This window comes from Lotus japonicus, chromosome 5 (genome assembly GCF_012489685.1).
Source record: "Lotus japonicus ecotype B-129 chromosome 5, LjGifu_v1.2".
NCBI lineage: Eukaryota > Viridiplantae > Streptophyta > Magnoliopsida > Fabales > Fabaceae > Lotus > Lotus japonicus.
In genome coordinates, this window is record NC_080045.1 from 61460535 (window position 1) to 61485785 (window position 25251).

At 34.2% G+C, this 25251-nt stretch overlaps 3 protein-coding genes and 5 non-coding genes across 8 annotated transcripts; 7 read left to right on the forward strand and 1 right to left on the reverse strand.

Annotated features, from left to right (window-relative positions):
* Positions 1-4919: 4919 nt before the first annotated feature.
* On the forward strand, positions 4920-5036 carry LOC130721716 (U5 spliceosomal RNA). The gene has a single exon (XR_009013637.1). It is a non-coding gene; the product is annotated as a U5 spliceosomal RNA (small nuclear RNA).
* A 2314-nt stretch (positions 5037-7350) lies between these two features.
* On the forward strand, positions 7351-9365 carry LOC130718954 (protein ETHYLENE INSENSITIVE 3-like). Its single transcript, XM_057569610.1, has 2 exons — positions 7351-7910; positions 8004-9365. Exons 1-2 carry the CDS (start codon positions 7497-7499, stop codon positions 8982-8984), a joined length of 1395 nt encoding a protein of 464 aa, XP_057425593.1. The 5' UTR covers positions 7351-7496; the 3' UTR covers positions 8985-9365.
* An 802-nt stretch (positions 9366-10167) lies between these two features.
* LOC130721715 (U5 spliceosomal RNA) lies at positions 10168-10282 on the forward strand. The gene has a single exon (XR_009013636.1). It is a non-coding gene; the product is annotated as a U5 spliceosomal RNA (small nuclear RNA).
* A 1120-nt stretch (positions 10283-11402) lies between these two features.
* Positions 11403-11598, forward strand: LOC130721596 (U2 spliceosomal RNA). The gene has a single exon (XR_009013524.1). It is a non-coding gene; the product is annotated as a U2 spliceosomal RNA (small nuclear RNA).
* Positions 11599-13319: 1721 nt separating this feature from the next.
* LOC130721712 (U5 spliceosomal RNA) lies at positions 13320-13436 on the forward strand. The gene has a single exon (XR_009013633.1). It is a non-coding gene; the product is annotated as a U5 spliceosomal RNA (small nuclear RNA).
* A 3972-nt stretch (positions 13437-17408) lies between these two features.
* Positions 17409-17559, reverse strand: LOC130721699 (U4 spliceosomal RNA). The gene has a single exon (XR_009013621.1). It is a non-coding gene; the product is annotated as a U4 spliceosomal RNA (small nuclear RNA).
* A 321-nt stretch (positions 17560-17880) lies between these two features.
* On the forward strand, positions 17881-19860 carry LOC130718534 (UPF0496 protein At3g49070). Its single transcript, XM_057569134.1, has 3 exons — positions 17881-18000; positions 18137-18211; positions 18783-19860. Exons 2-3 carry the CDS (start codon positions 18163-18165, stop codon positions 19811-19813), a joined length of 1080 nt encoding a protein of 359 aa, XP_057425117.1. The 5' UTR covers positions 17881-18000; positions 18137-18162; the 3' UTR covers positions 19814-19860.
* Positions 19861-22014: 2154 nt separating this feature from the next.
* On the forward strand, positions 22015-25068 carry LOC130716566 (BAHD acyltransferase DCR-like). The gene is made up of 2 exons (XM_057566533.1): positions 22015-22534; positions 23919-25068. The coding sequence occupies exons 1-2, from the start codon at positions 22094-22096 to the stop codon at positions 24807-24809; spliced, it is 1332 nt and encodes a 443-aa protein (XP_057422516.1). The 5' UTR covers positions 22015-22093; the 3' UTR covers positions 24810-25068.
* The last annotated feature ends 183 nt before the right edge of the window (positions 25069-25251 follow it).

A 25251-nucleotide genomic window follows, 5' to 3' on the forward strand; every position in this document is an offset into this window, starting at 1 on the left:
AGCTCAAAATAAAAAAGCAAGCCGAAGAAACACAACCGTAGCTCCCTCACTATTGCTCCAAGCACCATTAGCCAGCCCACCATTAGGGACCTCCACAACACTCCTATTATTTCCCACATAAACCAGAAAAACATACCATAACCATTTTGCAGTTTCCATAACAATTTTGACACAACATATTTACTAAATAACACAACCATTTTTGTGAACTTGAAGCCACATACACCCCAGCCTTCATTGCCTATTTGAAAAAACAGTTCATACCCTCCTTATTGTCCCTTCCATATTTTTCCAGAATAATAGCATAAATAAGACTAACTAACTAACCTCCATCAATTTTTCTGCAATAGGGCTTTTCATAAAATCAAACTATTCTCCTCTTCTAGTACAAAACTCAAATATCATAATACTTATGTCGAGATGAAAGTTTAATCCACCTGCAATGTTTAAACATTAATAAATTATCAAATGAAAATCAAAATTTGAAACAAATTTAATATACCAAAGTTTAATACCAAGTTCCTACCTATCAATATTTACCACTATTGAAAAACAAGACATCTAAGGCAATTAAAATACATGCAACTTCAACATGCTAACTCTATAGAAGCTATCCATGGGCATAGTAGAAAAAATGAACTTAAAGTAGACCTTCATTACATGGGATAAAAACCCTTATATGAAACAACTTTCGATCATCCTCATGCTTATAATTCATTACAATAGCAAGTTCTAAGAGTTCAAAAGGGAGCTCAAATTTGCTGCAATCAATCAATGAAAAACAATCACCAATTTATAGTAAAACCTTAGAATCAAATAAAAATAAAAGCAAGAATAAGAGAAGGAAAGGATGTGTAGAGATATATACCATGGGAATTTCATCCTCTTCATTAGTGGTGACGGAAACATCCTCACAATGAGAGGGACATGAGCTCTGATACCCAAAACAATTGTATCAACTTAAACAAAGATATCCTTACATTGGGAAGCCATCTTTTACTATTTTTTTGAAAAGAAAGAGAGGAAGCTAAGTTGCTTCACTCCTAAACCTTATACATAATTGTAGTTCATAATTCTAGTCCATCCCTCCACCCCTATCAAAGAAAACACTAAGAATATTACATTGAATTTTATATGCTTGCTAAAGCCACCTAATACAGATCCACATAGCACACAAATCGTGATTGTGCTAAGATAGATGACTTGCTGGTTTTTTCACATCTATCATAGGCATACCATATTCATCCAACAACTAAGACCATTATCCACAAAACAACAAAAGCAATCTGGCCACCACCTTCAAGTCCAGCGAAAAACATGTCTCAGCAACTACCTATTGTACCATTGATGATAAAAATCAATTGAGAAGCAAATGACACAGCAAGGTGGCTTTAAGATAGCACGCACAAGGATCTCAAGGGGACAAGCAGATTAAAAGCTAATGTTCGCAGCAATAATATCCAAGAAGCCTTTTCAGGTTTCACTAGCCACCAAAAATCCTCAGCCCACACCCATAATTTAGCAGTTAACAAACTGCAGACGGAGTGCAGAAATTGAATTAGAGCGCACTAGCTAGCCAGTAAGGAGATACATTGCAGCAACAAAATACATCACCATGAAATGTGCTAGGTCCCAAAAACCAGATTACAGAGATTCCAGGCACACTATTGGGTTTGAAGACCATTCGAACAAAGAAAAGATGAACCCTTTCACCTTTGATTTTAACCAAATCCAAGACTTGTACTGAATCGAATCAAAGGCACTTGAAAGTTCCAGGCCTCCCCATTAAAGACCAACCTGTTTCTTATATTCCAAACAAACCAAACAGTAGCCAACCAAACAAAGCACACCCCACATTTTCTATCCTTTCCACAGCAGTTTCCAAATTCCAACAAATTGCAAAATGTGCACTTTACCTTCTTGTGGCATAGCCGTGGAGACTCCTAGCTAGTTGTAAACCGAATTCCAGATCTTCCAAGATTTAGCACATGCGAAGAAGAGAATGAGATATTACACTGTAGATATTACAATTTCACATCCCTGGATTTAAAGATGGAGTCACAAACAACGTGTTCCCAAAATAGTCATAAATTAGTGGAGTTTCGTGAACCAAAGTCTTCAAACACTACCATAGAAGAATTTCAAAAGAAGCAGTTTCCAAGCATTGCTGCTATGGCCCTGATGAGAAAGGCAATGAACAGTTTGAATCCATATAGCTTACGAAAAAGCCAACGATGCCATCAGATAGGAAATAGCAAATAGCAACCTAAACAAATTGGTTTTCAGAAAGACGATTATGGCCGATAACAATACAAAATACGAACCTATATATACCGGTGATTGGGGGCAAATCAAACAAAAACAGATTAAAGGTAAATTGAATACAAAACATCATAAAGTTGGCAAAAAAGTTCAATTGTACTACAAAAGGTAAACTCTCCTTCGCCCCATCTAATAGAAACCAAAAAAGGTGCTACAAAAGGTAAAAGTAGAAACCTGACACAATAAAAGAAGGTCTACATTTCTGAGTAACAAAACCTTTTTTCCCCATCTAAGAGAGTAAAGAGAGAAGAGTAAAAAAACTGGGACATGAAAGGTTGAGGCCGGCACAAAAGCACCCAGCAGAGGAGGTTGCTAAAGATAAACTCACCTTAAAAAAAAAACCTTAATCCTGAACGATGAAATCAAAAATAAATAATTGAGGAAATTAACTTTTCAATCCCAACTTATTATATATTTTTTGAAAATTGAAATCAATATTATTTGATAAAAGAAGCTTGGGTCCAAGCCTTTACCGGTTTACCCAAGTAGCTTCAGAAACAGAACATAAAAAGGGCACATCCTAACTTATTTAATACTCAATAGTTCATACAATATTATTTTTTTTTGAAATTAATAGTTCATACAAAATTAAATTACATCAATTAGTTTCGATAATATTTTTCCTCAAATTAAGTCTTCACATCCTAACCATCAAATAAATCTACTAATAAATTATATTTAAATATTGTTTTTTTACAACAAAAACTGCTCAATTATATTTAATCAAAAATTTTACTTTTTATAAATTAAATACATAATACCTTTGTAACAAAAAAAATACATAATACCTTTTCACTATTCTGCTTTTAATGATAACTTTTTTTATGAAGATTTGCTTTTAATGATAACTACTGAATTAAAAAAAAAATTGTATCATACCATGTATTTTATTATTATAAGTCGCTACTATTTCATCAACAATAGATATGAAATATCAGTACAAAGTTTTACATTAACAATCAATCACAAGTTCAAAAAAAAAACAATCAATCACATTATGCTACATACGAAAAATAATAACCTTGATTCTAAATTTTAATAAACATTTATTTACACTAACACGTTTAATTCTGAGTTAAAAAAAAACACGTTTAATTCTTTTATCAACTATATAATTAAATAAGATGAAATATGTCATGTTAAAAAAAAGATGAAACCTAATATAGCACAATAATTATTTGTATTCACTCTAATACAAATACAAATTATACAGACAAAAAGAGCTATCCAATTACGTTATCTTATCAAGTTCAAAAAAAAATTATGTTATCTTATCTATTATGATTTTTTATTTTTTTATCTTAAGATCCAGAAAATTTAACTTATTTTTATAGAAATACATCTATAAAAATCTTAATATAATATATATTAACGCATGTCATGCCAACAAATATTTTAAACTCAAAATAAAGTAAAAAAAAAACATTAAACTAAAATACTAAAAAGACTTTTAAAGCTAAAAGGTTTTTTAAAGTTTATTACCACCTAAAAGATTTTCAAAAGTTCATTATAAACCAAATAAAATAACCTAAAAGTAACAATAAAAGTCCCTTCTGGTGCACCTTCAGCACATTGAATAAAAACCCTTATGTGAATAGTAGCAAAAATGTTATCCTTTGTAGTAGTTATAGATATTCGACCCGAAAAGAAGAAACCCATTCCATTAAAAACAAATTGCCGGGTACAAAAAAAAAATGACACCAATGAATTGTAAAATGTGTACTTAAACCCAACCAACCCGAGTTTTTTTGAATGTTATCTTTTTGTAATTCTTGGCAACTAATATGAGAATTTTAAATTGAACATGTCAATTACTCAATTAGTATCAACTTTAAATACAAGCAATTTTGCTTCCACACATCTCATCGGTATTTGTGACTGTCATTCCTATTACCATTTGTGATCGATGTTGACAACTAATCATGTTATACTTGAGTATTATAAGGGTATGAATGTATGATCATGGAATAAATCATGGTAGTTGCCCCCTCCCCTCATTACGGAATGGTTATATCCAACAAAAGATTACAAAATTTTATAGTCTTAAGAACTCATATGAACTGCGCTAATTCTTGTAAGTTCCTTTTTCCCCATCAAAATTAGTCTAAAGACATATTGACAGAATCACAGAATCAATCCACATTTACTGCAAGTAGATGTGAGTCTCATGTGGTGCTATAGATGAAAAAAGGCAAATTGATTTCCTATGGTGATGAGGTTTTAACCTCACCTTTCTATTTCAGTATCTACTTAAATGAAGACATTGATGTTTGATGTTAATATTGGTGCATTCTCTTTTTTGCTTGTGGTTCCCTTCTGTCTATTGGGGCACAATTTCTGCAAGCTAGAAGTGAGAATGAGGTATAATAGGTGGAGTAACAAGAACCAGGAAATGCTAGTTCTTTTGGGGAAGGAATGGAAATTAAGGTGATGATGGTGAAAATACAAGAGGAAGATTGAGACATGTGCCACAGGTATAAAACCAAAGGCAAGTATTAGTGAGCTTTCTGTATTAAAGCCCACATCGGGCAGAGAACAAGTGCTAACAGATTGTTAGCAATATAAATACACAGAGGTGCAATGAGTTTAAATCACGCAGCCGTGAGTTATGCACAGAGCGAACTATTCTTTCGCCTTTTACTAAAGAATACAGTGTGCATGTCTCGCTCAACGGCATACGCCTCTTTTTGGAAGAGTTCTCTTAATTGATAACTCTGCAATATTAGTTAAAAAATTATACTTTTACAATGAGTTATGCAGTTATGCTGTTAATTAATTTTTTTTTGTAATTTATAATGTTTTTAAAACAGTGAATCTTTACCCTAGGGAAGATTGAGTGCCTCTCATTTGTTTTTTTAATGATCACTTTTCAGAAATCAAACTTGATTAATGCTGTGGCAGCTGCAATTAGCGGAGTAATCTGAAGTTTTGGAAGATATATTATATAACTTCACATTGTTCTTTTTTCAGTAAAACCTTAAATGAATCCAAATTATTGTTTCACGCAAATGTGAGATGAGAAAACTAAACAGTAATGATAGATAAATGGGAGAGGAGAGTGACATAGGAGTCTTGATTGTCGGAACAAAAGAAGGATTAATTATCTGCTCTTTTTCAAGATACAAGTCAAGGTAGAAAGAAGCCCCACATCGGCTGTGTGTAGGTGGGAAGAAAATAGTCAAAATACTTACAATATAAAATGGTTAGAGCTGAATAATAGAATAACATCACATCTATTGGCATTCCAATAAAATCCAATGTCCCAACTCTTCATCATGTCCTAACTCTCCATCAGGTTAAGAGTTAACTAGTTAAGGCATTGGATGCCTGACAAGTTGTATTTGCTGTTCTGAAGTTTCCTTAATTTCCCAACCCTAAAGTTTCTTGAGGCTCAAAGTTCCTTTGTTGCTATAATTGTATATGTTGGGATATCACAAGTTGGGGAATCACAGTGGCGGCTCAACTTGTTATGTGGTGTTTTTGTGTAAGGATGTATGGAATGGATTGACATGGTTGGCTTTTAAGGATATATCATATATGGGCTTTTGTTAAGCTGTCCCTTGCATCAGCTGTAATGCTTTGCCTTCAAGTTTGGTATATGATGAGCCTCATAGTTTTTGCTGGACACCTTGATAATGTAGTGATTGCTGATGAATTTGATTCCCTCCCTCTCTATATGGTAAGATCATACTTTCATGGCCACACACTAAGCGGTAAAAAAAAAAACAAAAACTGTAGTGCAAGCCAATTTTAGTGCCATGTTTATGGTGCATGAAACTTAAAACTCATCCTTAGTGATTGCAGCTCCACTTTATATATACAGCTATAACTGTGATCCCATGATTTCATTGAAATTGAGAAATTTTAAACGAATTCCTTTTGTGTAGTTTAAGGGGAGCCTTGCGCAACAGTAAAAATTTGCGATGTGACTGAGGTTATCGATTCAAGTCCTGTTCCGAAACCGCACACTTGCATGAGCTTTGATGCATGATACCTTTCTACCCGGACCCATATCGGCGGTAGAAAGGTATCATGTATACTTTGTTGACATAGAGGAATGAAGATTGTGGGGGTACAATGGGGTTGAGAGATAGGAGTTGGGGGAGGGGGAGGAAAATTACAGAAATCACCCTTGATCCACTAGTGGACTAATTTTTAAAAGATCCACCTAAGTCTTCACATTTACTTAGTAATAGAAACATATTAGTTATTTAATTTTATATAATTACTACAATTAATAATTTGGATAGGAGTTAAAATATAAATTTTAACTTTGAGATACTCCCTCCATTCCTAATTATACGATCTTTTAGAGACATTATGATGTCCCTTTATATAAGACACCGTGCTAAATTTTAGAAATATATATTATTTATTCTCATATATACTTACTTTCTCATTTATTAAAATTTTTTAATTATAAAATTTGGATTATCACTAGTAATTTATTCTATACAATTTATTAATTAAATGTAAATATGAAAGATTATATATTTTTTTAAATTAATACATTAATTAATCTCATTACATGTTTTCTTAATAAGTGCACTTGTGTCAATGAAGTTTTATAATTATGAACGAAAGGAGTACATTTGAATTAAATTGAGTAAAGTAAAATTATGAAACTTATTAAAGATTAGTTATTATTATTATTAACTTTTTAAAGTTAATTATGGAACCTATTAATTAATTTATTGTATCAATTGTTACTATTAATTTCTATTTAAATTCAAAGGTGAAGTTCTTTCTTTTATGGATGTATATCATATTAAGGTAATTATAGTCATTAAATTTTTTATTGTAATTATGAAACTTATTAATTATTTGGTTTTCATAATGATTATCATTAATTAATGATTTTCATATAAATTAAAGCTTAAAGTGATCCATAAAGCTGACAAGGATTATCTAGATAAGCTTATTTGAGGTTATCTTAAAGCATAAGTGCCTACACAAATGATGGATAGAGATTATGTAAATAGATTATGAATTAAACTGTGCTCATTAGCTTAGGAATAATTGCTTGTATCCGCTTATAACTTAGTTTGACATATCTGCTAAGCCTTTTCTAAATAGTTTATGAGTAAGCAATTATGTGATAACCCGTAAGCATTTCATTTTGTAGGTTGTGTGATATAGAAAAGTGAAAGGAGATCTTACTAGTTGCAAGCAATATGAGTTCCATGGTTAATGTTAAGGCTTCAGAAAAGAGAGGCCCCAATGCAAGAAATGAATACAAACCAACAGACATGACCATTAAAGAGCTGGAGAGAAGGATATGGAAAAACCGCAAGCTGCTGAAGAATCTCAAGGAAGAGAGGGAACAAAAGGAGAGTAGCCATTCACTAAAGATTAACAAAAGGAGGAAGACCATGTCTCATGCACAAGATTGCCTCCACAGTCACATGATGAAGATGATGGTGGATTGTGATGCTATGGGATTCGTCTACAGCATAATCCCTCATAAGGGGAAGCCAGTGAGTGAATCCTCTGACAATCTTCGTGGCTGGTGGAAGGAAAGGGCGACGTTTGATCCCGATGGCCCGGCAGCAATTGCAAATTTTGAGGAAGAAAGTGAACATGACCAGGTGTGTTGCCCTTTCACTTGTATATTGTTCAACATTTTTTTTATTCAATGTGACTTCTTATTTATTTATTTCTCACACTTGAATTCTCGACAGAACGAGGGTGAAGACACAATATCATTTTACACTCTTCAGGAACTCCCTGACGCAACTTTAGGGACAATCTTGTCTAACCTGATGCAGCACTGTGAACCACCTCAGAGGAGGTACCCTCTGGACAAAGGTGTTCCCCCACCATGGTGGCCAACTGGGAAGGAACCATGGTGGCATGAGTTGGGGTTTCTCAAGGATCCTGGTTCTCCTCCTTACAAGAAACCTCATGATCTTAAGAAGACTTGGAAGGTGTGTGTGCTGACTGCTGTGGTCAAGCACATTTCCCCTGACATTGACAAAATTAGGAACATTGTCAGGTACTCTAGGACCCTCAAGGACAAGCTCACTGCTAAGGAAAATGCAATTTTGACGGCTGTCTTGAACCATGAGGAGTCACTGGCTAGAAATGCGCACCCTGAGGATGATGATGATGATGGAAGTAGCAGCTTTAGTGAGTTCATTTTGAATTATGAACATGACATTGGCATACAGAATATTGGTGATCATAGAGAGGTTGCTGTTGTGGCTGGAGATAGAAAGCAACCACCTCACTATGACAATGATGTGCCTCCAATGAATAAGAGAAAGCAACCATCTTCAAATGGTGCTAATAAGAGAAAACAGCAGGCTGATGATTCTGTTCAGGTAAATCATCCCCAGAATGAAGCTTACACCTATTATTACCCTCAATACCAATATGATGATCTTGGATTCAAACAAACTAACAGCAACAACAACAACCGTGTCCAAATGGTTGAAGGGTCAAATTCTCAGCCTATTAGCAATGTCAATCCTGCTGCACCTCATGGTCAAACTACAGAACCTGTTGCAGATTGGACTCTTCCTGCTATCATTTATTTAGAGGAAGTGACTTCTAAACCTGTGGAATTCTACACTGCAGGCTTTCAGAACACAATGAATGCTGGGAGCATGAATCCACCTATGGCTAATCAATACCATCAGGTGCAAAATCTTCAGCCCTGATGGACAATAATCTCTTTGGTCAAGGTGTTGTTGGTTCCAATGGCTGCAATAGAAAATGCTAGATTGAGCTCTTCTCCTTTGTTTTGTTATGTTCTTTTTTCAACTATCAGACTTGTAAGAAAACTCCATCACTATTTCATAGAACTTATTTATTCTGTGGCAGCAACAATTAGCTAAGTTTGAAGCTTTGTAGGATATAGAACTTACTATACCAGATACAAAGTCTTGTTCTCTTGGCAAAGCTTTAAGTCCAAAGTCTTTTTTCCTCTGACATGTAAAAGTGAGATGAAAGATCACTCAGTTCTAAGTCCTAACTCCTAACAAGAAAATGGGAGAGGCTGAATCAATTTCCAAACTTCGATTCAGGTAAATAGAGTAATGAAATCAATCAGTTGATGCGATCTTGATGAGTGATTGCAATTTACAATATGTCAAGTTTTTAACTATCTATATTCTATATAATGTCAATATGTTGCAAAGCTTGTTCATTTTTATAAAGTAAGTGCTATTGAATTGTGTGGAAGTGATTATAATTCAAACATGTAAACCTGCCAAATTCACACCGTACAATAAAAATAAAATCCGAAACCTTTTTATGGAGTTATTGTTTAAAGTGAATTGCATCAGTGCTTTAAGAAGGATCCCAGCCAAATCATTTGCCAGCCACAACTTGAAAAGTCTGAATCACTGATTTCACAGTGATATAGAACCCGGTAAACCAGAGGTTTTGAGATAAAATATAGGGAAAAAGAGAGTGAGCATCGACTTGGTGAGAGTCGAGAGAGAAGGGTGATTAGACTCTAGAGTCTACCAAATTTGAGTCATTTGGCAGCGACAAGATGGAAAGTCTGAGTCATTGATTTGTTAGTGATATAGATCCTGTAAACCAGGCAGAGGTTTGATCCCCTTCTATGGGAGGAAGCTTCAATGACAACTTCGTTTTTCCTCTTTTAATCTCATATGTGGAGATAAAATAGATGAATTATGAGCTACAATATATGAAAGAGAGTGAGAATTGAGTGGATGAAAGAGATGGGTGACAAGAGTCTAAACTATGGGGAGCCAAAGTAGCTGCTTAAGTTGTGTTTCTATGCAACAAACCAAAGCCCACATCGGTTGTTTATAAGTAGTTGTAAGCTGCTTGTCCTATAAATTGAACGAGTTTTCATTGTCATCTGCACGCAGCCGTGAGTTATGCACAAAGCGAACTATTCTTTCGCCTTTTACTAAAGAATACCGTGTGCATGTCTCATCAAACGGCATACGCTTATTAGTTCAAAATTTATTTATTTTAATTACAATGAGATATTCATATCTCGTAATTAGTTATCTGTCTAGAAACTACGTAATATTTTTAATTAATTTGAAATACAACGTTTATTCTGTTTTACAGTTAATTTGTAAATTAGCAGTTGTTGCTTCTAATTTTCGATGAATGTTGTATTCCCATTTCTATGGGTAAGTTCTACTTCGAATAAAATCAATTCCCTTCCTTATCTATGCATAAGTACCACATCCTAGAACATCCATTCTCAGCTTCTTTAGTAATTTTTCTTAAAAAGTATCAGTAATTTTGATATGCAAGCCATTAATACTTAAGGAACCGCGGCTACTAATAGTATAATTCATATATAAGTCCCACATAGCTACTTGACCCCCAATAGAGACCTTCACTACCAATTATTTTGTCGATGTTGGACTTTTCTCAAACTGTATTCTTTCAAAGTTTTCAACTGATGTGAGACCATCATCCAAACGTCGTGACAAAATGTAAATGACTTTCTTGTTAGAGCCCACATTGGGCGGCTAACAAGTGCTAACAGATTGCTCATTGCTTCCAATATAAATTAAATACATGGAAAACCTTTTCCTTGTCTATTATCAAGAGATCGAAGTTTTCCCTCTCTCGGTGTACTAGTTGCTAACAACAGAATGAGATAGAGATTAAAGATAGCAACTAGAACCCGAAAGAGATAGAAGATTTCGACCACTCATACAGCCCTCTGCTATTTGTATGGGACTCAATGATTGCTGCACAATTGAAACTCTAAGGAAAAACAGATATACTTTATCTATTCTTGGTTTCTCTGCGATGAACTTTAGGATCCTGCAAGTGTTACTCAATGCTAGCTTAAAGAAGCTAGTGAGAATTTTCCAATTTAAATGTTCACTCTGCACTTGGAAGAATGCTCAGGAGTTGGTTATGGAAACCTTATAGTAGTAACTCCAAGCTAATTGGCTGTGCTCTTTTAACGACTTGAGTTTCTTAATTCAGAATGAAACCAAATATCATTCTTCGTTACATAGTGAGTAACTGCAGTGCTAAGTCTGTGGATATATGAGTCCCACATCGGAAGCTATCAGCGAAGAGCCCTTCATTACGAGCTATAAATAGCGAGACAAGTGTAGAGGATAAGCATACCTTTCTCGGCCTTTTGGCTAAGATCAAGTGTAGTATCTGTTCTTATCAGTTTAATATCTGATATGTGGGCCATGCGTCCACACGATATTAAATTAATTTTTTAAGGGGGAGGGCCCACTAAAGTAGCTTGCTACTTGGGCTTTCGAGTGTCGCCCATGCCTTACACTACTGCAAGGGCCTGGCACACCCCACCAAATCAGTTTAATATATCTATTTGTAGCTCATATATGTGCAGCACAATTTTGTGGCGAGACTATTTAGGCCTAGTTGGGAAGAGCTTATTTGACAGCATAAGCTCTTATGTCAGTGTTTGGGAGGACTTACGTAAATAGCTTATGGCTATAGGCTTATTTTCATAAGCTACTCAGGATAGCTTATGAAAAACAGCTTATGCTTATATGCAACTTATTTTTAATTTATTTCAATAAATTTCTTAAAATAGCTTATGAATAAGCGCTTATGTCATAAGCGCTTATGACCATAAGCACTTAATTAAGCTGTTTTTCCAAACGGGGCCTTATTCACTTGGACACTCTACGATATTTTATGAAAATCAAGTTAATTGTTCATTTAGATTCAATGTCACATTCTAGTTTAAGAGTGGTAGGTTATTATACATCCCTAAGTCTCTAAAATAAACTTTTTTAACAATTATTGGAAATTTGGAATTATATCAAGACGTCCTCATTTTCCTTACACAACTCTTGTTGCAAGAAGGGATCATGACCAAGGGCTAAGCATCAATCCCATTCAGTCTACCTTGCAAACTCCTTTTTCATTTAACAATGTTGGCAAACAGCCAAACACATCTCTATTCCACCCTATCAAGCCCTCCTTCAAATCATTCAAGGAATTAGCCTAGTCAAGCTCACTTTTCCAGTTATCCTAAAAGAATGAGGGGAAAAGAGGGTGAGAAAGCCAAGCTACTTGGAAACGAAAGGGTCTTCAATATCTATTCTGGCCCAGCAACTGTTCCAGCACTACAAGTGGGTCTTCTAAACCTGTGGAATTCTACACTGCAGGCTTTCTGAACACAATAAATGCTGGGAGCATGAATCCTCTTGTGGCTGTGGCCAATCAATAATCTCTTTGGTCAAGGTGTTGTTGGTTTCAATGGCAGCAATAGAAAATGCTAGATTGAGTTCTTCTCCTTTGTTTTGTTATGTTCTTTTTTCAACTATCAGACTTGTAAGAAAACTCCATCACTATTGCATAGAACTATCAGACTTGAAGCTTTGTAGGATATAGAATTTGCTATACCAGGTACAGAATCTTGGTTTCTTCGAAAAGTCCAAAGTCTTCTTTCTTCCGACATGTAAAAGTGAGATGACAAACCACTCAGTCCAAAGTCCTAACAAATAAATGGGAGAGGCTGATAGTATACAGCCCTTAGGGTGTCTGAATCTTATTCCAAACCTCGATTCAGGTAAATAGAGTAATGAAAATCAACCAGTTATCGATCTTGATGAGTGATTGGAATTTACAATATGTCAAGTTTTTAACTATATATATAATATCAATATGTTGCAAAGCTTGTTCATTTTGATAGAGTAAGTTCTATTGAACTGTGTGGAAGTGATTATAATTCAAACATGTAAACCTGCCAAATTCACACCATGCAACAACAATAAAAATCAGAAACCTTTTTATGGAGCTATTGTTAAAATTGAATTGCATCAGTGCTTCAAAGATGGATCCCAGCTAAACCATTTGGCAGCAACAACTATGGAAAGTATGAATCACTCATTTCACAGTGATATAGTGGGTGACAAATCTCTAGACTATGGGGAGCGAAAGCTACTGCTTAAGTTGTGTCTCTATGCTACTGACCAAAGCCCACATCGATTGTTTATAAGTAGTTGTAAGCTTCTTGTCCTATAAATTGAACGAGTTTTCATCTTGTCAAATCACGCAGCCGTGAGTTATGCACAAAGCTAACTATTCTTTCGCCTTTTACTAAAGAATACCGTGTGCATGTCTCGCTAAACGGCATACGCTTATTTTTAGAAGAGTTCTCTTTACTGAGAACTCTGCAATATCAGTTCAAAATTTACTTTGATTACATTGAGGTATGAACTATGCTTCATTTAAATATAATTTATTTGAAAATCATTCTAAGGTTTATGTTTTATGAAGCAATTTGCACATTATGTAATAAATTAGTTGAAAACGGTGATGCAACACAAAAAAGACTTTGCTTCTCATTTTTTAATGTTGTAATGGAAGTTCCACATCTAATAAAAAATCAATTCCCTTCTCTAAGAATCAGTAACACTTCAAAAATAAAAATAAGTAACATATCAAAGAAATCCATTTTCAGCTTGTGGTCTCTTGGTAATGTTGGCCCAGCCCAACAACGAAAGAGAAATATGCAAAAAATTTGCATGGAAGATAGATTTTAAAAGAAACAAATTCAAACATCACATTTACGAACTACTATTTTCTATTTTTCTCTTTCGTTTTTGAAAACAATGACTAGCTTTTTTTTGGTTACCAGAGGAAAGAAAAACAATGACTAGCTTGATTATAAAAGTAAATAGTATTTTTTGGTTACATAAAAATAATTAGTATATTAAAATAACAATCAGAATTCATAAAAAAAATTAAAGTATATTAAACCACATAATAATAAGAATTAAAACTAAAAAAAATCACTTAACAGATTAAAATAAGTCACACAAAATCAAGTAAAATTAACAGAAAATCAAATAAATTAAATTAGAGTAAAATCTAGAATAAATTAAAACTGAAAGCAAACTATACAAAGCCTTAATTAAGTTGGGAGAGGCCCACCCACTTAACGTGATCTCAGAGCCTCGGGGGATTAGTCCCATGGTTGTCGGCTGTGGGGATACCTTGGGAAACCAAAAAAACTATACAAAGTCTTTTTTTTTTTGAACAAACTATATAAAGCTTAAAATCAAAATAAAGTAGGAGCAAGAATAATAAAATCAATTAAGACTACTTACATAAAAAAAAACATTGAGACATATGGGAGACATCTCCCCCACTTTGAGCCTTGATTCTTGAATGAATTCTCTTCATAACTATATAGACAATGTGAAATATGAAAGTATCTAAAACTTAACTGAACACAGAATTTAAACGAAGGCGTATGCTAAGAGTTTCGCAATTGTAAAGTCCATTCCCTCCAAAGGTCCCACATAAAAGAAAATCCATTCTCATTTCTCAGTATTTACTAACTACAATTCAAAAACTGTAATTTCCTAGGTTTTAGATACAAAACTACAACCTCCGGTCACATATATAAGCAAAAAACACTTTTTAGGTTCATTCACTTAATGAATGTATCCACTTGAATGAATTCATTAAGTGAATGAACCTAAAAAGTGTTTTTTACTTATATATGTGACCGGAGGGTGTACTTGAATTTTAAAAGTAACCATTAGCTATTGCTGGTTCACATAAGTTTTAAGGGGTTCAGTCAAAAGAATTCAGGCTAAGTGATTAGCTTAGTTGATTCTCCTAATCAGGTTATAGTTTGAGGAATAGTCTACGGCTAAGTAAATAATGAAACACCTGAATTATAAAGGTAAAACCAATAGGTAAATGGCAGAACTTTAAGTTAAAGTAAAGAAAATAGGGATGGAATTGAAACGAAAGGAATGGAAAAAAAAGTAGGAAAAATTTGTAATTTGATTATATTTTCGTTACAGATGATCATGACCCTTATATATAAGATTTAATTTAGCTGATACAAATTACAATGGTATATATGTTGCTAGCGGGGAGGTTTAGTTTCAGGACCATGTTCTTTAAGACAAATTGCATACAGCTCTTTCAGTGGTGGGGCCGTGGGGGTACTCATGGAGGCTCTTTTTTATTTAGCTTTGATTATTTAGGATTGTTGTACTATTTCTGTCTTTGGATCATGTTAGTCTCTCTTTTATTCCTAGGAGCGGTAATAATGTCACTGACTTACTGGCTATGAATGCTTTCACCTTTGCTAATTCGGTTTGGGTAGAAGGGGTTTCTTCATGTCTTATCGCTATTGTTCACTTTGATGTTTTGATCTCTGGGCTACTGAGGTAAAAACGTTTTGATGAAAATTACGATTAAAAACATTCTCAACACTAACTAATTAACATTGTTAAAATTCTTTCCTTAATGGATAGGACTCACATCGAATAAAATCAGTCCCTCCTATATGAACAGGGGTCCCACATCAAAGAAAATCCATTCTCAGCATCATTCAGCATTCTTTTCTGTAGAGTTCTTTGTGGTCTCTCTTTGATTCTATCCTTGTGGTGAAAACTGAAAAGTAATCCTTTCTCCCAGTGATGGCATCTATGCTGAAAAGTCTTCAATTACAAGGACTAATTATACTGGTAGACATTACACTATCTAATTATTCCCACTTTTTTCCTTCTTAATAGATTGATCATGTACAAACACTAGAATAGAAGATTGCTACATTGTGTCTTCTGATGATTTTGTTGCAGTAAAAAGTGAATGGGACTTGTGTGGAATTTAATTTGAAATGCTACATGCTAAGGTCCGATAGCAAGGTATGAGACTTAAGTCTCACATTCACATTGGAAGTTGCATTTCTAATCTGCCTATCGGAATGAGTAAAGGGGAAAAGCAACTTGAAAGAAATTGCACTGATATGTAATGTAACTCACTAAGCCTTGTGAAAGTATCAAAAGCTTTTTAATACCAAATCAAATGGTAATTATTAATTGAGAATTTGCAGTATTGTCCATTCTTTTTAATACCAAAAGCTTTTGGGAGTGTAGCAGGGAAATATAAGGGAGAAAATGACGTCATTTTCAAAATGTCAATTTGTTGCAAAGCTTGTCCATATTCTATTCTATCAAAAATCACCAACCTTACTAATCAAGACATGTGTTTGTGCAACTGAGGAAAGCCCACATTGGTTATTTTGCAAGTAGTACAAAACTGCTTGTCTATAAGACCAAAGCGTTTTTCATTCAATCATTAAGTTGAGCACAAAGATACGCGTAATGTTTTTTTCTGTCCTTCTTGTTGTTCAAAGTTTTCATTTTTTCTTTATATTAAGATAAAGAAATGTGATCACTTTGCGCACTGAGCAAGGACAGGGTAAACAATTATGCTATAGTAGTTTAATTTTTATTTCATTCATAATCTGTTAAAAAATACGCGTAATTTTTTTTTTGTCCGGCCTCCTGATGGATTAGGAGGGTAAACATTTATGCTATATTAGTTTAATTTTTATTTTTATTTCATTCATAATCGGTAAAAAGCAGTAGTTGATTTATGCTAGAGGAGGGTAACAAGACTCGAGAGTTGGGGAGAGCCAGATATGATCAGCCTGGGCTACCTCCCCGATATGTTCAGCTCAAATTTATGGCTTGAAACTATTCACAAGGAAACAAAATTCTCCACTCCAAATTGCATAGAACCCTGTCCAAGTTTACTGTTTACATCTCGCTCTTTGGAATATCTGAGAATCCCTAGGAGCAGTGTTGATATTACATTACTACCAGTTCTCTCAAAATCATGTAATGTAGCATTGAAGTCTCCCAATAAACAATGTATCTCACTATGCAACAGCCCCAACTGAGCCCACAATTCTCTTCTAGTAATAAAGTCAGGACTCACATACACAGCAGTTAGATGCCCAAGAAACTACATTACTGACCCCTTTCCACAGAAAAATGTAAAAACTAAGAAACTCTAACAGCATTCATTCCAAACAACATCATTCCACTAGATCCAAATACCTCCAGCTTGCCCGTGAATCTACAATTTCAAAGCTATCATATCACAATTTGCTTGAAACTCTCCTAGCAGTGGCTCCACTAGCATGAGTTTCCACCAATATAAGCATATCAAACTTATGAACTTTAGCAAGGTCTTCAATCAACCTACAATTCCAGCAAAATATCATGGCAACAAAACGAGGATAATGGGAAAATACATAATTGACTCTTGATCAATTGTATAATATTAATGAATTGAACTAAATAATAAAATAATTAGAACTACAATTGTAGGGCTTTACCCCTAAGGGAGCCCTTCCAGAAATTCTCAAAGGCCAGGGGTGAACCCAGGCCTAAGAGGGGGTTTGGAAATAGTTTTCAACCAGCAATAGACGCGCCTCGGTTAGAACCTCATAAGCTGCGTCATTGCCCCAAGCGCAAAGATACTATTAAACTCGTTAGATGCAACATTTTATAATAGTTTCCAAGTGTTTGGTTTGTTTATTTTTCTGATGTGGGACTTACATCTAAACAAAACAAACTCTTATTATCTCATTATTACCATGTTGGTGGAGGATAACTATATATTTATAAGTTATAACTATACTGCTTTGAGATCACGACAGGGTATGATTCTAGAACTCACTTCCAACACGCCAAACCAAGTTCACCACCACCCTTCACGTACACTACAAGATGTTACAAGATTGTATTATCTTCTTAAGTCTTACTTACAAGCAAAAGCAAAAACTAAAATTATTAAATATCGAAAAAAATTCTCTTGCAGAGAGAACAGTACCTTCTTGACAATTTCTCTGAGTTCCTTTATCGACAAGAAGATTTCAATTCAAGTGCAAAAGCTTCATCCGTTAATATCTCAGAAAAGGTTGGCCTATTGTTCAATTTCAATTCGGAAAAATATCATATTATTGTTGACACTCTTCTCAAGCTTGTTCCTTTTAACAATTTCCATGATTCATTATATGATCTTCTGATTTTTCTCTTGCATTTTTTATCTGCAGAATCAATTTATTATCTTGAAACAGAAATGAGGAACAAAATGATTCGGCGGATGAAAAAGTTGTTTTCGTGTCCTGGTAAATATTGAACATATATAGAGGCTTTATGATTAGTACTATCAAAATGATAAAATGGCCAACCTTGGTACAGCTTGAAGATATACTTATGGATATAAGAATGAAATTTCACATGTTAATAAGTCACTCTTCGCTCAAGGAAGATGATTGTTCTGCTTTTGTAAAACAGAGCATTTGTTTTTTATACCATTTATTTATTAATTAATCTCATACTAAGTATATAAAATCATTTATCAAATAAAAATATTAGTATACTTCCCAAAGTAATAGTTAATGTTGTTTTAAACTTTTTGAAGTAATAAAGAAATAAATTTTTAATATTTAAAAAATAAAAAGAATATTATTAGGGGGTTGCTTCCATACCCTCTAAAAATGAGATGATTCATTATTCTTCAGTATATTGTTTAAAATATCATGACTAAATTGTAAATTATACAAAATATTATAGAAGATAACATGGCATATCAATGCAAAATATACAAAACCTCTTCGTTTTAAAGGGTACTAGAGAAATAGTATATTATTTAATGGTAATGTATGTATTACATGATGAATTTCTTTGGTGATTCAGGGTGTAAGACTAATTCTCCAAATCATCAAACATGTGTGGACGTGCAAGAGGAATATGCAAATGCATTTCGTACCGAGTCATATATTGATTTTTGGACACGTGTAAATGCATATTCCAACAATGAGTCCTATGCTTGTTTATCGAGAGAGTCCACCACATCGACTCGACTTCCCTCTTATCGTTTGTTTGCAGAACACCTATTGGATCCAGATCAACCCACGGTTATTCGAATTTTATCTGAAGTCCAATACCAGCCCAAGATCCATTCTCTCCTATTAGATTATTTTGCCCACACTGCAAATGCTTCTCTACTATGCAGTCACCTATTAAAAGACATTGATCGTGTACGTTTCAAGTATACATCATTTAAGACCATTCTTCATTCTGTTCCAACCCATCAAAATCCTTCTTCATTAGTAATGAGCCATTTAATTGAATTTTCCAACTCCTTAAACCCATTTGCAACATCTAGCCCATCTCCATGTCAAGTTCAGGCCACCCAAGCCCGTTGCTCCATATTACAAAAGCAATTCGAGTCAAGCCGAGACACGGCCCAAGCCAAGCTCCGATTGATAGCTAGGTTAAAACGTGGTTCAACTTGTTTTCTCGTGATAGTTATAACGGCTTCGCTTGTTGTACTTGTGGCGGCTCATGGATTTGCACTACTGGTGGCTATGCCAGCACTGGCTTCAATGAATTTGGCTTCGGAAAGAAAGTTGGCTATGGTGGCGGCTCAACTTGACACAGCCGCCAAAGGAACTTATATATTGAACAAGGACATGGAGACAACGGTCCGGCTTGTGGCTCGACTAAATGATGAGCTTGAGCACATGAGGACTATGGTTAAGTTTTGGCTTGAGAGGAAAAATGACAAAATTCAACCTGATGGTGAAGTGGCACTCCTGTTGAAAAAAAATCAATGTAATTTTAGTGATCAATTAGATGAATTGGAGGAGCATTTGTATTTGTGTTTCATGACTATTAATAGGGCTAGATACCTTGTGCTGAACCAGATCACTACTTCAGCTTGATCCCATGATACCATTTTATATCAATGATTAACTAATAAGTTATTTTACATTTGTTGATCATGTAAACTTGTTTTTTTTAATGGATGTGGTCATGTTGTGGTACTTCATTTATTATAATGAGACATCGATTATTAGAATGCAACTCACTTCATTTTTTTTTCAATTAGATCAGACCTAATACATTAATCAGGTAAATTCTGTGGTACCCATAAAATATTTTGGGTATGGTACCCGCATTGAATAATTAATAAATGATTATTATAATTTTTTAGGTAAAATTTACATTTTCGAATTTCATTTTACTATTCAATTAATTTCATCTTATGAAATTTGTTTTTTTAATAAAAAATGGTTTAGTTGTAGATATGAACGATGATGGTTGAGATGCACGCAAAATGACCATGATTGACGGATGAACAAAGCCTAAAAAACACAACTTATAAATCTCATGTTTCTAAGAATGAAATGTTGCACCACTACGATAAAATAACATCAAAATTATAACTTGAACATGCTTCTTTATTATTGAATTATCTCATTTTGGGTACCATACCTTGATTTGGGTTAAGGTATCATAGCAAACACCCATTAATCAATCCAAATTGCAAATCAATATTAATTATTTGTTATTAAATTCTAACAAAAATGTTCTTAGTGCATTTACTTGATGCATGCTTGCCTCAGGCTTCTACAGATAGCTTGAAGGCTAGAGAGTCATTAAATTCTTATATAGTTTTTTTTTGCCTATTTTACATGAGGGGGCTTCATTTACTCCATGAGTAACTCTTCAAACTTACTCCTCATCCTAGCCCTTCATTTGAGTAAAACTTAATGGTTGTGATTAACTTCTAATTCATCATCAACAATGCAAAGTTCAGCCCTATATAGTAAGGCTTTTGTTTTTCCTTACACTTACTCATTTGAGTGCATTTTCATTGTGAGTGTTAAAACACTTCTACCTTTTCTCTCCAGAGATTTCCTTGAATTATGAAGATTGTAAGGTTGATTTCTCCTCTACCTTGGCATATCAAATCTTCATTCCTTGAAGACTTGTGACGGCTAACACTTTTTACCTCCTCTATCTTTTGTTCATTCTTTTTTCTTTTGGCCGAATTGACAAGGTCAATGAGGCTGAGCTAATCAAACACTTTGTAGAAGATGCATAGAGAAAAGGAGCTTGGATCACATCATTACTCCTTATATAGAAAAAACCTTAATTACTAGTAATTATCAAATAAAAAGAGTAAAATAACTCATAATTTTTTTCAATATAACGACAAATTATGTTAATATTAGTTAAGAAGTACAAGTAAAATTACAAAAAAATCTAGTTCTTATTTTTTCTAAATGAAATATAATTTAAAACAAAATAATTTTTTAGTTAATAATAATTTTAACTAAAAAAAATTGAGAGATTAAGTTGTGAAAACTTTCTAATTAGACGGCAAACAAGTGTCGCAAAAAGCAGCGCATGCATATCCTTAACAGAACGGACGGCGACATAGAAAAATGGTTCAACCTTTAATGGCAGATTGGCAGGTGCTTTACGTTGATTTGAAGACTGAACCAACTTTTTCAACTGTGTTGACCCCCATGCCAACAAATTAAATTACAAGCTTAGTCTAACTTTTGTTCTATTTGATGACATGCTTCTTAGCATTTATTTTGGTTATAATCAAATTAGTTAGATGTTAGTAAGTGATTTTTTAGGTTACAGACGTTAAGTGATTTAGATATATAACTTGATTAACTTCTTATTGTAAAAATATGTAAAATAGACACAAAATAAAATGTTAAGAGAAAAAAGTTTCATACACTAATAACAGTATAAAAAAAATACACCGTCAATCAATTTGATTTTATAAATGTGAAAAAAAAATTAATTTAATTGGCTGACATGATAAATTTTTAAAACCTAATTAGTTAGCATCAAAATTAAACTCAAATTTTAATATGATAAAATTTATTCATGAGAGAATTCATGATAGTACCAGCTAGTGCTATATACAAGCACATTATTCTGTCACGCGCATAGGTTTCCAAGTATAATTTAATGTCACAAGGCCTCCTACCAGATCCAACAGTAACAAGTAAGACTATTAATTGGTCACAACCGCTCATGAAGTCCATAAAATTAAGTTGTTCAAACACTCATGCAGTTGTCTATAAATACCATATGAACTCATCTCACATAAACACATTCAGTTTTTAATTTCTTTGACATTATTTTCCTCTGCACCTTTTCTTTAAGGTTGTTTTCTCTCAATATTTTCTCCCAAAATGGCAATTGAACAACATCAGAATCTGATCAAAATCACTGGCAAAAGCCATGTGAAACCCAACAAGAATATTGGGAAGAAAGAGTGCCAATTGGTCACATTTGATCTTCCCTACCTAGCTTTCTACTACAACCAGAAGCTGCTTTTTTACAAAGGGGATGGTGATTTTGAGGGAATGGTGGAGAAACTGAAAGATGGACTCAGTGTGGTGTTGGAAGATTTCCATCAACTGGCAGGTAAGTTAAAGAGAGATGAAGAGGAAGTGTTCCAAGTGGAATATGATGATGACATGGCTGGTGTGGAGGTCACAGAGGCCATTGCTGATGAGATTGAGGTAGCAGATCTCACAGTGGCTGAGAGTAGCAGCATTTTGAAGGATTTGGTGCCTTTCACTGAGGTCTTGAATTTGGAAGGGATGCACAGGCCTTTGTTGGCAGTTCAGGTAGTTTAATTAATTAGTTCAAACGTGCACGTATATATTTTTTTATTATAATCATGCTCGATGGTAATCTTGTTGTCATGTGATTTTATGATTTTGTAGTCAAAACTTCAAATTGTAGAATATTTAGCCTTTTACAAAAATACAAGCTAATACTTTCTATAATAGATATATAAAGTCATGAGTCCTGAAAGCAGCTATGTTTGCCTTTTCACGTTGTTCATTAATACTTGCAAAAATAAAAGGAGTTTTGGAAAAAAAAAATGTCTTATCATGCGTTTAATTTAATGGCGATTGTTTTGATAATAGTTTATTCTATTAAAGTAGATAAGATATACTCCCTCCGTCCCTAATTATAAGCTAAAGTTGTAAAAATCACACTTATTAAGAAAGCCTTAATTGATGCATTGGTTTTCAAAAAAAATGTACAACTTTCTATGTTTACCCCTATTTATGATAACACTTTTTCATCATTGTACTACTAATGGTGGTGCTCCACTACCAATAAATGCAAGGGTGAATATGGAAAGAAATATTAACTTTTGCAAGGTTAGCTTATATTTAGTGACACAAAAAAAGTCTCAATGTTAGCTTATAATTAGGGACGGAGGGAGTATACAACTTCAGAATAAAGTATAAACCCCTCCTACATCACACAAGACAATTATACTAGTAAAACCACAAATATTAACCTGCACTCAGTTCAAATATTTTAATTTCTTATGTTGATACTTGATATGAATGTAGAAAGAGACCAAATATAGTACTCAATCTTATATTGACTTTTGGATGGTCTCCTAATTAATGCACCACATTTTTTTTTTCAAAAGACACCACATTAATATAAATAGGTGTTAGATATATATAGCCTCATCAGACCTTTATATAGTCATAGTATAGCCTCATTGAATTGGATCCTCTGCAGGAGAGGTTCTCTACACCTCTTTCCTGTATATTATAGATCATTAATTTTTGTGATAAATTGTTATGATTAATCTAAATAAAAACTGTTTATTAACACAATAAGACTGCAAAGCCTCCCTGTTTTGTTCTTTATGCTGTGCTTGTTTTTACTTTTTAGCATCAGGCTATACATTAATTGAAATTGTTTTTTTTTTCTCAAAATTGGTTGAAAGCATTTGATGTTCTGTTTCTACTTTTGTCAGTTTGTGCATCTGAGTCCAGAGCAACCCAAACTAAGAAAATAGTTTTAAAAATAGCGTTAACGTGTATGTCTCAGAAATATTTCATAGAATTTTGTATGTACACCTATAAGAATAAGAATTCTATTAACAAATATACTAAATATATGTGTAGGTAATTTTTTTTCTTGTTTATTTTTCATAATTTGGATGATAACAACAACATAATATTGTTTTGTCCACAGCTAACCAAGCTCAAAGACGGACTTGTGATGGGGTGCGCGTTCAATCACGCGATTTTGGACGGCACATCCACGTGGCACTTCATGAGCTCATGGGCAGAGACATGTCGTGGCGCTCCCTCCACATCAGCCCCGCCCTTCTTGGAACGGACCAAGGCACGAAACACGCGTGTGAAGCTCGACCTTACCCTTCCTTCAGGCACGCCTACAACCCCCCACATTGATGAAGTGAAGCCCATGCCCAACCCACCACTAAGGGAAAAGATCTTCAATTTCTCTGAGTCAGACATCGATAAAATCAAGTCAACCATTAACGAACCTCCATCGGACGGCTCAAAACCATTCTCAACCTTTCAGACTCTCTCTGTCCACATTTGGCGCCACATCATCCATGCACGCAACATTAAACCAGAAGACCACACCGTGTTCACTGTCTTTGCAGATTGTCGGAAACGAGTTGACCCTCCAATGCCTGAGGCTTACTTGGGGAACCTAATTCAAGCTATATTTACTGTTACAGTGGCAGGGTTGTTGTTGGCAAAACCGCCACAATTCGGTGCTTCTTTGATACAAAAGGCAATTGAAGCGCACAATGCTAAAGTCATTGATGAACGCAACGAAGGTTGGGAGAGTGCGCCGAAGATCTTTGAGTTCAAAGATGCGGGGGTGAACTCTGTGGCGGTTGGTAGTTCACCGAGGTTTAAGGTTTATGATGTGGATTTTGGATGGGGGGAGCCGGAGCATGTTAGGAGTGGGTCCAATAACAAGTTTGATGGGATGATTTATTTGTATCCTGGGAAGAGTGGAGGGAGGAGCATTGATGTAGAGCTGACCTTGGAGGCTGAAGCTATGGGGAGATTGGAGCAAGATAAGGATTTTCTTATGCAGGTCTAGAACTTATGCATGCTTGGTTAATTAGATTATGAGATGAAGAAAATACATTTCAGATTGTCCAAGGGATGGGTTTTATAGTTTGCGTGTGATTCTTAGTGCTATTTAAGGTTTGTGTATTGTTTTATCTAGAAATTCATACTTTGTGTAGTGTTGTTCAATATCTATTATAAATAATGTATGTTCCTTGTGAGAAGTTAAGAAAAAAAACATAAATATTATAATTCATAACTCTTTTACACAATTCACACAATCATTTAGATTGGAGATGACTATTTACACAATCATTTTTTGTTGTATGGAAAAATAAAAGTGCTTGATTTAATAGGCATCTATCTATCTATATCTATATCTATATATATTAGAAAAGAACAATTTCTAGCATGACGTGTCGCTCCCACAGGCCAAGTTAGTGACGTGTCGCTCCCAGATTAATTCTCATAAA

Coding starts and splice junctions, on each gene's coding strand:
- LOC130718954 (XM_057569610.1), top strand. CDS start 7,497: ATGAGTTCCATGGTTAATGTTAAGGCTTCAGAAAAGAGAGGCCCCAAT. Junction 7,911..8,003: donor AAGAAAGTGAACATGACCAG/GTGTGTTGCCCT, acceptor AATTCTCGACAG/AACGAGGGTGAAGACACAAT.
- LOC130718534 (XM_057569134.1), top strand. CDS start 18,163: ATGAGGAACAAAATGATTCGGCGGATGAAAAAGTTGTTTTCGTGTCCT. Junction 18,212..18,782: donor AAAGTTGTTTTCGTGTCCTG/GTAAATATTGAA, acceptor TTGGTGATTCAG/GGTGTAAGACTAATTCTCCA.
- LOC130716566 (XM_057566533.1), top strand. CDS start 22,094: ATGGCAATTGAACAACATCAGAATCTGATCAAAATCACTGGCAAAAGC. Junction 22,535..23,918: donor GGCCTTTGTTGGCAGTTCAG/GTAGTTTAATTA, acceptor TTTTGTCCACAG/CTAACCAAGCTCAAAGACGG.